The sequence below is a fragment of the Lemur catta genome, chromosome 8 (genome assembly GCF_020740605.2).
Source record: "Lemur catta isolate mLemCat1 chromosome 8, mLemCat1.pri, whole genome shotgun sequence".
NCBI lineage: Eukaryota > Metazoa > Chordata > Mammalia > Primates > Lemuridae > Lemur > Lemur catta.
Window position 1 is genome coordinate 73,339,684 of NC_059135.1, and position 15,211 is coordinate 73,354,894.

A 15,211-nucleotide genomic window follows, 5' to 3' on the forward strand; every position below is an offset into this window, starting at 1 on the left:
CTGTATTGACAGTGAGGATGCTAAATATTTGTCTAGAGGAATTTATGGCTTCCACCCTCAGCTGGGGGCTTACTCCTGCCTACAATCCTGTGGTCTTCTAGTTAGATATCACTGTCATTCTCCACAACTATTCAAATCTTCATTTATTTCCTCAAGCCATCTCCTGCACTATTCTTAGTAGATGACCTTACTTAACAGAGAAAATGGAGCACATCGGGTAAGAATTCTCATGATTTCTTATGCTCTGATACTCCCTGCTCTTGTCAGTACACACTTCTCCACAACTATACCTATCCTAAATCCTTTCCTGCTTCCCAGTGTAAGAGGGCCCCTTCTGCTCTCTGAGCGTAAGCCCCCCATTTATGCTCTGGATCTCAACTCGCTCCTCAGGGATCTTGCCTCATCTATTACCGCTTCTCTTCTTTATGGTCAATCTCTTCCCCTTTTTTCACTCTCTCCTTTAGCAGATGATATGTGCATGGCTTCCATATATTAAAAGTTTGCATTCAACCTAACACCACCTCTGGGCACTGCCCTATTTCTCTTATGTCTTCATAGTTAAGTTTTTTAAAAAATAAATTTCGTTGTGTGTATTTGAGATTAACAACATGGTTTTATAAGATTCACATAGATAGTAAAATGGTTACTACAGTGAATCAAATTAACATACCTATCATCTCACATAGTTACTTTTTTTGTATGTGTGACAAAAGCAGCTAAAATCCATTTATTTAATCTACACTCCTTAATTCCTAACCTCCCATTCATTGTTCCATCCCTTGAAGCCTGGCTCCTGCTCCCAGCACTCCACCAAAACTGCATTCTGCCAAGTCACTGGTGACGTCTTAATTGCTAAATCTAATGGATTCTCTTCATGCTTTATCTTGTTTTCTCGGTGACATGGTTGGGCACTTCTTTTTTTTCAAATTATTTTTTTACATAAGAGATATATAAATATTTTATCATTGTCAAAAAAAATAAAGTTTTTCTTCATCACTACTCTCCACCCAAAACCCACACTTTCCCACCCCATTCCAATCCCATTTCCTTTCTCAGAAGTAACCAGTGCTGGAGTGCATCCTTTTAGACACTTTTTAATACATTAAAGTGTGTAGGTGTATAGTTAGTTTCCCTTCTGCCCTTCCTTCCTTCCTCTGTCTCCTTTCTTTCTTTCACCATGAATGGGATTGTACTGTAGTACTGTTCTACAATACTTTAGCAGTGGAGTCTTAAAGTCTTACAGATTTTTCCATATTAGATAATATAAGTTGACCTAATCTTTTAAACTGCTAGGAAGATGGATATAGTGTACCATATAACATATTTTACTATTTCCCTGTTGTTGGATACTTAAATGGTTCAAAAATTTTTTTCATGAGCTTCCTCACCAAGATTTATAAGTGGTTCATAATTTTTGACACTACAAATCATGTTGTAATGAATGTTTTGATATGTGTTCTTTTGTTCACATTTGAAGATTTTTCTAAAATAGATACACAGAAGTTGAACTTCTGGGTTAGAAGGTATTTATACTTAAAAATCTGATATACCATCAAATTATGCTCCCAAAGGATTGAATCAGCATACAAACAGACCAACAAGCTGAGAGATCCCATTTTCTGCACCCTTGTCAGCCACGTGTATCATCAATCTGATGGACACATTCGTGTTATAATTTGTGTAACTCTGATTATTCTTTTCCTACGTTTATTAACAATCTTTCCCTTTCTATGAATTGTCTGTTCATCTATTGCTCATTATTCTAATCAATTTGGCATTTTCTTCCAGATTTGTAGGAGTTCTTTTTATATTTATAGGAAGTAATTATTTGGTATGTATTATGCAAGTATTTTCTACCAGGATGCCATTTGTCTTTAACTTTGTTTAGAATATCCTTGTCAATGAGATTTAAAAGTTTTAGGTATTCAACTCTGTTACTTCTTTTCCTTTTGGCATCTTTGGTTTTGTGCTGTGCTCAAAGCGCTTTCTTTACCCCAAGGTTATTTTCAAAAACGTTCCATCTTTTCTTCTTATATTTATTTAGTGTTACTCTTCTCATCTAGCTCCCTAATCTGCCAGGAACTTAGTCACTTTGAAGAACTAAAGAAAGACCATATGGCTGAAGCCAAGGGGAGAGTGGTGGGAGCTGGGGCTGGAGAGGAGGGCCGGGCAGGCATGTTAAGGCTGTGGGTCTCAATCACGAAAGCAATGAGAAATGACAAAAAGGTTTAAGAGGGTCACATTATCCGTTTTTACTAACAGCTCCAAAAGAACTACTGAGGTGCTTCAGACAAAATAAAATAAACTTCACACAAAAGACTGGAATATTTAACAATATTCATGATAGAGAAATAACAGTATAATAGAGGTGAAATGGCACATAACCTACTTTTTTCGCCCATTCCCCAAATTAAGTGCTCAAACAAACCCAGACATTGTTTTCTTCTAACATGACCCGGGGAAGGAGAGTACCTGAAAGTTCTGAAACAGACAAGCCATGGGGTTATTGTTAGCTGGGCAAGGAATTGTGGACTGCCCTTGGAATGCCTGGAGGTTCTGGTACCCCTGGAGAAGTTGCTGCTGTTGCTGATTTGGAGGAAACATCTGATTGTTGTTTAACAGCGACTGTAGATGAGTCAGTTGATGGTTATTCAAAGTATTGTTTATTGATGACATATCACCTACAGTTTGAAAACATAAAATATAAGTCAATATGATTCTTCAGAGATTCTATGCCTCTCTTTGTACCTGACAATTCCTGAAACAAAAACTAATAGCTAGACCTGATTGGGTAATTATTTTCTTTTTTTTCTCCTCAAAGTCTTACTAACTGGTAAGGAAATAATATCTTTATTATTTAGTTTTATCTTGCATAATTAGGTTTTTGGTTTTATAGCATGGAAAGGCTATGTAGTCCTTGTTCTATCCATTAACAAATCTTTATATACTGAGCTTTAGTGTTATATGATTCCTTGAATCTATTTTTGTTAGAGTACCTAAAATTAATCCTAAAATGTTTTAGCAATTATATTTGACCAAATGATTAAAATGAGTGGGCCTGATCAGGCCTTGTTTAAAAAATTTAGTCCTCAAGCCATGATCATCAACAAATACCAACAAATAAAATCAGAGATTTGGTTTAGAAATATGCATTGTGTTTTGGAGCTAAAGGTTGGTCACCTAAAATTAAAATTGTAAAAAAAGCTAACAACACAAAAGAATTCATTGTAATAATCATTAAAAATAAGTATTATATAATCAATAAGATTAATTAATAACTAAATTTATATTCAAAATTCAAAATTGTCTTGAAATTACTCTGACAGTATCTTGAGGACCATGTCATAAAAATTGTCCTATAACTTGAAGCATCTAAATCTGTAATGCTTTTTAGGTTATTTAACTCCAGTGATTTCAATGACAAAAAGAACTAATTACAGTATATTATAAAGGTGTCCATAAAATCTAAATACATAAATTAAAAATTATTTTTTACATATTGAAGATGACTTTGACAACATCATGTATATCCTCCTATGTTTCCAGACTTTATGAACACCATTCCTGAACTATAACTATATTATAGTTACCTGCATCTATCAGTTAAATATACTTGGCATTATTTGCCAACTTTTTTGTGACAGGATAATCTATATGAAGGACTCTGTTTTTAAGCCACAAAGGTCTAAAAGAGCAATACTTTCTGAGGAAATATAGCAGCAGCTAGAGGGGCTGTCTGTTTCCTTGAGCTTGGGCAAACTTTAGCTTTAAGTGTTTTTACACCTTGTTTCTTATTTTGCTGGACAAGCATTTAGTTTTATTTATTTAAGGTTCACCTGGAAAACACTTTCTCAAACTGTTTCCATCCACGGTGCAGCTGCTCATACTAACCCTGTGATGCCACACCAACTAAAATTCAAATAAAAGTTATTTTTAAGATGTACCTGTGCTTTATTATTTGAAAAATAAGACTCTACTTGGGTTAAGAAATGATGAGTAGGTTAGGTTTAGGTGGCATCAGAATTAGAAGAGAAAGCAGATTAAAATGATATTTAGTATTGCTAGCACAGGGGAAAAGGAGAAAGTCATTTTCATGTTTGTATAACTATGGTTGTATGTGGGTGTTGTTATATTTAGTTCCTTAAGCAAGCTGTGACATAACAAAAACATTTTTAAAAATAGTGTGACAAAATGGAGTTTTTAAAAAGGAGAAAATAGAATTAGAAAAACGTTTCTTTCGTAAAAATTTGTGAAAAAATGTAACTTACCAAGCAGACCTGTCCCCAGTAGAGGGTTAAGTAGCTGTGGCACCACAGAGTTACTGTTGAGTTTAGCTGGACCAGGTGTATTCCCAGCATTATTAGATATATTCAGCAATGTTTCTGCCATTGACACCACTGCTGTCCCACCAAGTGTTGAGACAGTCAGTGCTGCCACTGCTGATGATGTAGTGGTTGTGGTAGTGGTTGCCTGGGAGGAGGTTGCTATGGAAACCTCTGGATGATTAGCAGAGTTGGCCGATGCCGAGTTCAGGACACCTCCCAACAGCTGGGGATTCAAGGCCATTAATCCTGAGGCCCCAGTGACAGCTGGGAGGAACAGGGGGTTAAAAGTAGTGTCACTGCCTGCAAAGCTTGGTAAAGGGTTCCCCAGGGGGCTGGTTAAAAGGGTCTCAGCTCGGCTGTTGTCTGACTGATTGCTTGGCAAATGGTCTGGTGGGGCTGTCATCTGTGTTAATGAGGGTAAAGGGGTATTTTGCTGTTGCAAAAGATCTGAGATGGTCAGATTGAAAGATGGCAGGGGAAGCATGGCAGCTGCCGGGGCTTGGTTCTGAAGCAGGGCTGCTAAGAGCTGAAAGTGAACAGGCTGTAATACCTGCCCATCCATGTCACTGGAGAGAAAAGCTAAAGCAGCGTTTACATTCGGGTTGAGAAAACCTAAAGGGTGGAAGTTGATCTCAGACTTGCCTTCTCCTGCTGAAGGCTGGAGGATATTTAATAGATTCTGGTTTAGGAGATGCTGTTGATTCACTGGCAAAGAGATAGGTAGAGAACTGAGGAGGCTGGGGTTCAAGGGGTGTGGAAGATGGTTGTTTGAAGTGCTGTTGGATGGAAAATGAAGTGCGTGCTCCTGGCCAACAAAAGGAAAATCACTCCCAATGGGCAGCTGACTCTGCAGTGGGTTTCCAGCTGCGGTGGTGACTATGACGCCATCTTGAAGAACAGACGTTGTCTTTGTGATGGCAGGGTGGTTGGTGCCTGCTATGGCTATGGAAGATGATGGTCCTGAACCTCCTAAAATGAAAAAAAAAGTCATTAATTATGGAAATTAAGCAAGCTAGCCATTAAAATTCATTAAGATACATTTCAGTTTATTTGGTACACGGTACATTCATTGACTGTAACCAAATTAATTGTAATCAGAGATGATTTGACATCTAAGTTAATGGGATTTAAGTTTAAATTTATACCTCCTAACCTACTTAAAAACCAAATGTATTGAAGAAATTCAGCATATTAAGAAATAGCTGTTGGTAACTACCAAAGAGCTTGTTTTTCATAGCTAGAGAAGGTGAAGATGGGAGAATCTGTGTTGTAGTTCATTTGCAAAGATAAAAGTAACAAAGTTTCATTTTTCAAAATAAATATTTTTTTTCATTTTTAAAAAAGTTTTTGGTCTTTATTTATAAAAATAGTACTTGCTTTTAGTGGAATAAAAAGCCCCACAATATTAGAATGCACATGAAACTATAAAGCAGAAAATAAAAGTACCTATGGAGATAATTATCAATATTTAAGTGTATAGTTTTCAGAGTTTTCCTCACCTGCACGTATGTACATATGCAGACACATATATTTACATATATCTACACACACATATTACATATATTTTTAAACAAAAATACAATCTTGATATAATGCTATATTGTAAATTTCTCCATTTATCAATATATTGTGACTCTTTCCATGCTAACTTATATATAGCTATAGAACCATTTTATAGTATTATGTAGGGATAGATCATAATTTAATCAACCCACAGTCATGGATATTTTGCTTATTTACAATATTTTACTATTGTAAGCAACACGTACTATTGTAAGCAACACTATAATAAACAGACTTATTAGCATATCTTTGCCAGTTTGCCTAATTGTTTTCTAAGGATAAATTCTTGAAAGTGGAATTACAGGGACAAAAGAGTTTATATATTTTAAAACCTTTAAATACATATTGTCAAACTACCCTTCAGCAAAGATGATCAACACATATTCAATTTACATTCCTGTAAACAGTGTATTACAGTGCTCATTTCTCTCACCAATACTCCATTTTATCATTATTTTTAACAATGAATAAAAATAATAATAATCTTTGCCATTCTGATTGTATATATTTTATACTTATGGTTCCTTAAATTAAACCAGTTTTTACCCAAATTGTATTCTTATTCTTGAAAGTCTCACACTAGAGATGAAAATTCGGGGAATTTAATATTTGAAAATATAAAACTTTACTTATTTATAATTGCATTACTGGTTCTCAACCCAAGTTGTACACTAGAATTATCTGGAGAAATTAAAAACAAAAACAAACCAATACCTGGGCCCCAACCCAGACCAGTTGAAAACTCATCTCTTGGGATACAGCCTGGGCAATAGTGTTCTTTGAAATCACCCCGTTGATCCAGACACGCCAGGGGTGGGGCAGGAAGGGTGAGAATCATATTCTATTGAAAAGGAACATACAACCACTTTTTTGTAAAAGGTCTTTCCCTGTAGAGAGGCATTGTTTCACGTAATACATGCATTTGACAGATATCTTATCATTATTATAAATATATGCATTTAGCTCGGTGCGGTGGTGGCTCACGCCTATAATCCTAGCACTTTGGTAGGCCGAGATAGGAGGATCACTTGAAGCCAGGAGTTCCAGATCAGCCTGAGCAACACAGCGAGACCCCATCTCTACTAAAAATAGAAAAATTAGCTGGGTGTGGTGGTGCACGCCTGTAGTCCCAGCTACTTGGGAAGCTGAGGCAGGAAGATCAATTCAGCCCAGGAGTTTGAGGTTGCTGTGAGTTTTGCTGATGACACTGCACTCTAGCTGAGGCAACAGAGAGAGACCCTGACTCAAAAAAAAAAAGTATATGGATTTAATTTTATTTTAAAATATTAAACATGTATATGGTATAATGAACAATACCAGTGTCACTGAAAATCTAAAATAATTCAAACATTTTACTGCTATGCTATGCCATCATAACCAACTTTACATTTGACCATGTTACCATTGGGGCTTTGTTCAAATAAATACACAGAAATGTTTCCAGGAGTACCAGTATAATTTTATATTCTTTTTGACTTCACTTAATAGAAAAACACAAGAATTTTCTGTTTTGATACACAGACTTTGTATTTGTGTTTTTAATGGTGTACAATATGTATTGACCATATTTATTGAACCATTCTGATAAAGTTTGGCATTTTTATTTTGATTTTTCATCATTATATATAACATAGTGATGAACATGTTTCTGCATATACTTTGCTACCTTTGAATTTTTTCCTTAGAAAAAATGCCATGATTGTTGTGAGGATCAAAAATAGGTAAGTGAAAGGTTTGTAATGTGTGCAAGTTTACACAAATAAGAGGAATTATCATTATTATTGACATTAGTGGTCACAGTAGTGGTGCTATGGTAATGGTAAGTATAAATCAGCACATCCAACACACCTGAGAGAATATCTTTGTAGCAAGGATTTGTAATTTTTGCCAGCTGTCATGGTCTGCTTTTTTTTTTTTAAGTTTTCTGTGTTTCATTTAAAGAATCAGATTAAAAAAAAAAACCTCTCTCTGAAAATAGATAAATATTTATGAAATATTACCATGAAATTATGACTGTGTTCACAAAGAGTAGGGTAAGAAGACATACCAAATGCTGAAGTGGCTCTATGGTATACAATTCTTTAAATATTAATTCAGATTTGTTACACAAAAACAATCAACACCTTAAACATTTCATTGCTTCTGAAGTCTTGCTATTTCCATAAATAGGTACTGTGAATTATTTGCATTTGGAAACCATCTTTTTAAATGAGCTAATAAAGAGTCTTATTTACGAGCAATCACTATCTGGCAATTTTTCCTATCTGTTAAATAATAATGGCATATTTAAATGTAGAGATCTCCATTTCTCTAACCATAGGCAAAGCACATTTTCAAAATACTCTACCATGTACACAGCAAGGCTTTGTAGAAGAAGGTTTTCCTTAGAGGTTATTATTATTTTTTTATCTTTAATTTACAACAGAGAAGTATACATATTTATGATTCAAGGAAGTAGCCATTTGGGGAGAGCATTATTTTTAAAAGCTCTCTATCTAAATATTCTTGTAGAATTATATTAGAGAAAGTATAGTTACTCTGGGTGTATTTTTATCTTACCAACAAGGAAGTGGTGAAGACCACTAAGGGTAATATGTGAATCAAGACGTATTTTTTTACTTTCTCTAATTTTCAACAAACCAATGCAACAAACAGGTATACTCTGCTGGACAGTAAGATAGAAATGGTGCTATAAATTTAAAATAAAAAAACCCCAACCTGGCTTTTTCCTGCAGGAACTTGGAGTTTAGGCAAAGTGATAAACACAGAAATCTCCCTGTCTTTCTTTTTCTTCTCTCAAATATATACTTATGTAGGGCTTATTATGAACTAGCGAATTTTAAATCTCTTTTCACATACTAGCTAGTATAACTATAATGCAATATGTTAAGACCTGTAACAGGTATATAACAAGGACACAATTATAAAACTGAAGGTGTCAGGGAAAACTACACAAGTGGTAACATTTGATCTGGGATTTGAGAGATGAAAAGGAGATAAAAAGGGCTTCTCAGTAGAAGCAAAGTCATTTTCAAAAAAGACAAGGCGATAATAAGGTGAATGAAAGGTAATGAAGAGTCCTGTGTTTCCCCAAAACAAAGAAAATATGACTGAAAAATATTGTGAGCTGTTTTCCCAAGCTCCCAGCTCCCCCTAGCCATGGTCAAACCTGCTGCCGTAGATAAGCAGTGAAGAAATTTGAAATCATCCTTCTAAACCATTAAAGGCAAGAATCATTTCTTACTTCCCTTTGTATTTCCAAGACCTAACACAGTCTCTGACACATGGTTGGTATTCAAAAACGGTTTGTTGGTTGAACAAATCTATTAAAAAGATCATAAAACTTGCACTCAGCTTTTAGAGGTCAGATAATTTGATGCTGTGTGTGGGTGCTTATGTGGAGAACAGGAAAACTAAATCTCTAGTATATTGGTCCGATGCCAGGAGGTAAGGGACACTGGAAAGGAGATGGCTGGAAGATGACAAGTTACCTCAGAAGGCTTCTAGATATTTTAAGTAGTTAAAATCACCTTATAGAAGGAAAGATCCACCCCAAAGTACTCTGAGTTCTTAAAGTCACCATTAATGCTTGTAGTTATTTAAAGCAGACCTGAATTTGTGTGAATTTGAATAGCTGGAGGGAAATTTGGAGATTGCTTATTTCTGAACCAACTGATCTTGAAAAGGCACTATCTGGTGAACCTATTTCATAGGTCTGCAGAAAAACTTTATGGTCCGTTGAAGCATGGGGGGAAAAGTGTTTTGTCAAAGCTGGGGTTTTTTGTTTGTTTGTTTTGTTTTTTGTGGCCAAGATGTTTTGTGCTTAATCTAATAAAAGGGGCCATTGCTGACTTTTTTAAAAAGCAAATCATTCATTAGATGTTTAGCAGTAAATAACCACAATGCAGCTAGGAGCTTGGAACAAGTTAGTAAGCTGAAGAAGTACTGTAATTGGAAAAAATGATTATTCCACACCAGCCAGCAGGACAATGAACTGGCATAATGTTTTTCTCATTGTCTCTGTTGCTTTTAAAGAGTAGGAGAGAACACTGGAAAGCCACCCAAATAAACCTAGCTGGTGTAAGATCACATGCCTAGTCACCCAGAGATTGAGACTGTCTAGTCCAATGAGGAAGCAACAGTGGCAGCTTGCCCGGTGGGGTAGATTTCTGGATATAAACAGTAGTCTGCACACACTTATAATTTATAATATATATGTGTATACAATGTGTGTGTATATAAAATAGCATCACTAAATTTTTTAAGAATATTTTCCTAATATTATTAATTCAATTCTTGAGATGTTTTATCTGTCTCATTTTTTAAACTGCTTTTCAAAACAAAGGTAATGTCTACCTTTTCAAATTTATTTCTCTTCTTCCTGGTCACCAAGTCATTGTTTATATTATGTTAAACTCTTACATGGCTGGTATAAACCCTTATACGGCTGGCTCTTGAATATTGGTAATATTGTTATACACGTCTTTGTATATGTACAAGATAGGGCATAAAGTTCATACCAAGGAGACCAATGAAGTGTTTTTAAAATGTCATTATACCAGTTTGATCTATATCTCCAGTTATGAATAAACACTACTTTATGTTAGAAGCTTTTTCCAAATTGATATGCCCCAATACTCATTTTTATCCATAAAATTGAAAAACCTAAGAAATGAGTCATATAGAAGGTATTCTTTCACCACTTGACCTTTATCATTTGCTCTGGTAAGTGTACTTTCATTGCAAACAGGGTCAATGGTATCCCTTAATAAAAATGAATGCTTCTTGAGATAAGAAAAAAATATCATGGCTTAGTGAGTCTAATAAATATAATTCACTTTTCAATCCCATTTAAATAGTGAAATTTTCTCCTCTGTATTTAAAGGACTGATTTTTAATGATAATCATAATAATATATTGGAAAAATAACAGTTTTAAAACTAGATCTTCCAAAACTTTATTTTCTCAAGCCTTAGTAACAGGGCACAAAAATACAGCAAATCTCTATCTTTGTGCTTTGGATTCTGATATAAATTGCTAATGGTCCTTTATCAGCAATAGAAAGAAAGCCCTAGGGACTAGTGGCTATTTTGTTCTCCATAGGAACGGGAAGGAGAATCCCAAAAGCAAAGCATTTAGGAGAAGGTGGAGAAGATGGGGAAGGGAGAAATGGCAGTACCTGAGCAAATGCTCTGCACACTCAAGGGGCCAAGCTGCTTGGGAGGAGAAAGAACTGTGGAAGGGAGGCAGCCTGAACCTTGGAATGTGAGGTCTGCACAGTGAGGACTGTATCCAGGAGGCCAGTATTTCAGTCTTGTGGTGGTAATGGGGTCAGAAAAAGAGGCTTTTTTTTTCTTTTAATTCTATCATCATGTTTTGTTTCCTTTCTTAATACATGGAATTACTCTGAAAACTGCTGGAGTTCATTTAAAATGCCCGAGATTTTTTTCAGTTTATTCAAGTAACAGGGTTTCCTGCCACTGCCCCCCACAAAAAAGGCCTCTTTTATAATTTTTCTTAATATTTATTGTGAGGAAACCAATGTTGAGAAAAAAGTATAAGTCCCTTGTTTGGTAGGATTTCTGTTCTTTGAATATGCAGTAGCATGCATAATAGTTAAAATGCTCCATCAATATTCCAGTCAGAAGTTTTATCTCATTTTGTTTAACGAGCAGAGCAAACTGAGTTTCTAGATTATTAACATGGTTAACTTTGTACACTTCCATTGTACCCTATTTTATCGGCAATGCTAAAACAGTGCATAGAACATTCTACGTGCTCAATATATATCTGCTGAACTAATTACCTCATGAATGTTCTAAAACAGTACTTAGACCTATTAATGGGCTGCAAAATCAATTTAGTATGCCCCAACCAGTATTTTTTGATAAATGAAATAGAATAGAAAAGAAAATGTAGAGAACATTATTTCGTGGAAACTCTTGTTAGCTTACACACATGAATGCTAGGTCATGATTTGCTAGTGGATGATAAAGTTATTTTAGTGAGTGATGACTGTCATTTAAAAAAAAGCAGAAATAGAATAAGATAGGATATAATAAAATGGGATAAAAAATATCAGACAACATCACATGTAATAAGTATTTTTTCCATGAAACTCTTACTTGTTATACATTAAAAATATATATCTAGTGGATTGTAATGCAAGTTAATTTCTTACTGTGAGAAGTAAAAAAAATTGAAAAACATTGCTTTAGGATCAGGCCTCTGTGTTTTTCAACTGTTTGGGAGATGGTCTATGGAGCTGTGCTTCAGGGAGCATATTTATCAGACTATAGTGTGAGAGGGGTCCCTGTGGAGTTGTCATTCTAGAGCCTTGCTCTAGAATATCTGATGAATACACTCTCTCTTATACCTGTACCCACAATCTGGTATAGATATTCTGGAGTTCTCTGGACTAGTTCCAACCCCAGGAATACCTCAGCAACTCCTTCAGACTTCTGTTGTCTAGGTCCACTTTTAATCTGTAAAAAGGTGAGTTGTTACTTTGAATTTTCAAGAAGTATAATGCTTAGAAAATAATTTTTACTCTACTCTTTGCTTGGCTGGTGTTTATGTTGTTTGATATAAGTTCCTAGAAGATACAAACTTTATTTATGACTTATTTAGTATTACATGCATGTGAAAATGAAATCCATTTTGATCACACCATAGGAATATTTTTTAGCATTATTTTTATCAGTCAAATTTTTGTAGAGTTAACATTACTCCCTAGAATCGGGGTACTTTTTGAAACTGCTTAAATGATTTTGGACCATTTGATTTCAGTAAATAATAACTTAGGCATCTCCTAGAGAACTGAAGGATTTCTAGTGGCTTTATAAGTGAATTTAATGTATTGCAATGGAATAAAATTCTCCCATTTGTACACTGGGACAATTTATTTCTTGAAAAGTACAAAATAGATCATTGAATCAGCAAACATATCACACCACTCTTGAGTTCCGTTATCACCTTTGATTACACAAACTCAATGTCTAAAGTCAAACATTTTTAACTCCTTTTTCTGTACACAAGAAAATGTTAAACCTGAAGTATGTAAACAAAATAAGTGGTGTAACCCTGATACTAGGAGACCTTCTTAAACAGCAAGACATTGTCTGCAGTAAAAATATCTTACAGCAAAGAAGAAATGGCTCATTTTGCAAAAATTTAACTAAATGAATAGACATAGATTTTTATCACACAATCCATAATTTAATATAGTTTGGTTAAAAAACAAGCACAGAGGGTGATTTTTAACCTATAAGCTTTGCACATCAGATGGGGAATAAAAACCAGGATTTAAAAACTTCGGTGGAATACTTTCAATAGCAACTCTTATTTATTCAGTCACAACCTTCAACAAACCTCTGCCTCTTCCTGCAGTCTACATTAGTCTATATAACTCTATTTCCACACAACCCTCCCATGTCCTGAGAGGGCTAACATACATAGTACAATCCACCCTTGAGTATTTTCATCCTCTGATCTTTCTACCCCTGTAGCCTTTTCTAGACAATGTAGAGATGACAACTCCCTTTATTTTGTTTACTGGCATGTTCTGAGAATAAATGAACACACAGAACAAAAACCCAAACTCATAACTTTCAGTCTTTTACCCAAAGTGTTCTTTTGTGGTTTCACTATGTCTTTGTCTTACACCTACCATATCAATGGCTGTCCTGAGTCTCAAGCAAGTGTATTTTGTGCTGAAAGAAAACTTTCTTTTGCAGAGTTTAAAAAAATATATGTATATAAAAATACCCATGAACATTTATTTGTAGGTTTATTTATATTCTTGTTATGTATATCTTTAAGAGTTAAGGCAAATAAATGTTTGAATTATTTTGTCTTCTGGCACAAACCCATACTCTGCCCCTCAGATGATAATATTTTGATGTGTTTAGAAGAGTAGATTAAATGTTTTTTATTTAAAAAAATAAGAGAATATAAAAATGATTTTAAGTTGAAAAAGTTATGTTGTATTTAATGACTTCATATTTGAGGAAGGTAGTGTTGTAATAAGTATGTTAGCAGAATAATCTAAATCTTTTTTCTTCTTTGAAAATTGTGAAAAACCACAGGGCTACGGAAAGGCTGGATTGTTGTGTGGATACTGATAGGACTAAGTCCTCTGCAGAAGCCCAGTTTACTGGCATATGTGTTTCTGATATCTGTAAGCAGGTAAGCAGTAGTCAGAGGCCTGAGGAAGTGTAGGTCTTTGAAGTATGCTAGTCAAGGGCACTTAATTTTGGATTCCTCTCTAAACCAGAACACTACAAGATATGTGCTGGAACCACTTACATGTTGAAATTTATCTCTCTTTAAACACTGCACTTTGGGAGGCCGAGACAGGAGGATTGCTTGAGCCCAGGAGTTTAAGACCAACCCGGGCAACATAGTGACACCCTGTATCTACAAAAAATTTAAAAATTAGCTTGGCACAGTGGCATCTGGCTGTAGTTCCAGCTAGTCACGAGGCTGAGGTGAGAAGAATCCTTGAACCCAGGAGTTCCAGGTTGTGTGAGCTATGATGATGCCACTGCACTCTTGCCTGGGCAAAAGAGTGAGACCCTGTCTCTAACAAAAACAAACAACTCCCCCCCACCCGCAAAAGAAAACCCCTGAAAGTTGCTTTACATGTACACTATTGGTGGATTTCCAGAACATACCTGCGTTTAGCAGTTTGAGTGTTTGGTTTGAGAATCAGGAACTTTGGGGTTTGGTTGCCAGGTCTGCCAGAGATTTGCTTTACAACTTGAGGAATGCCGTCAGGTATCCTATTGGTCAGTTTCTAAATCATGTAAACCTGTTACATGTGACTATTAAACTTTACTTGTAATTTCATATTCAAAAAGCCAATAGAAACCTGTAAACTTTACAAAGCAAAGTATTCAGACAATTTAGGGAAAAGACAATTTGAAAACACCAAATAGAATCAATAAAGCCTGTTGTTATATTCTTAGGTTTTAGAAATGGTTTCTAAGCATTTCACATCTTTTACCTGATTTTGTTACTATCTTTGCCTCCAATTGGTTGAGTTGTAGTGTGTTTTAAATGTGCTTCACAGAATTCACAAATAGCCTAAAAAATCAATATTTAGATTGTTTTAAGTAGAAAAACTCTCTTTAAAAAAACTTTTGAAAAATTATCAGTTGAATTAAGCATGTTTAGAGCAAGTTATTTCTTGTCTTAATTGATGTCTTAAGGTAGTATTTTAAAACTTCTGCTTAGGAGAGTGGAAAAAGGCACTGGATTGAGTAGGCAGGCACCTGAGTTGTGTCTAGGCTCTGTTACCACAGGGTACAGTCGGACCATGT

The 15,211-nt window shown here is 35.1% G+C and overlaps 1 protein-coding gene across 6 annotated transcripts in view; it reads right to left on the reverse strand.

Moving 5' to 3' along the window:
- The window catches only part of MBD5 (methyl-CpG binding domain protein 5), a 125,297-nt gene that overhangs the window by 24,407 nt on the left and 85,679 nt on the right, over positions 1 to 15,211 (reverse strand). For 4 of the 6 annotated variants that reach the window (XM_045559490.1, XM_045559488.1, XM_045559489.1 and 1 more), the window contains exons 7-8: positions 4,269 to 5,294; positions 2,473 to 2,681 (exon numbers count right to left, since the gene is read on the reverse strand). In XM_045559490.1, coding sequence (XP_045415446.1) covers positions 2,473 to 2,681; positions 4,269 to 5,294 — 1,235 coding nt within the window. The remainder of the gene's footprint in view (positions 1 to 2,472; positions 2,682 to 4,268; positions 5,295 to 15,211) is intronic. The other 2 variants (XM_045559493.1, XM_045559492.1) reach the window with 1 other exon arrangement.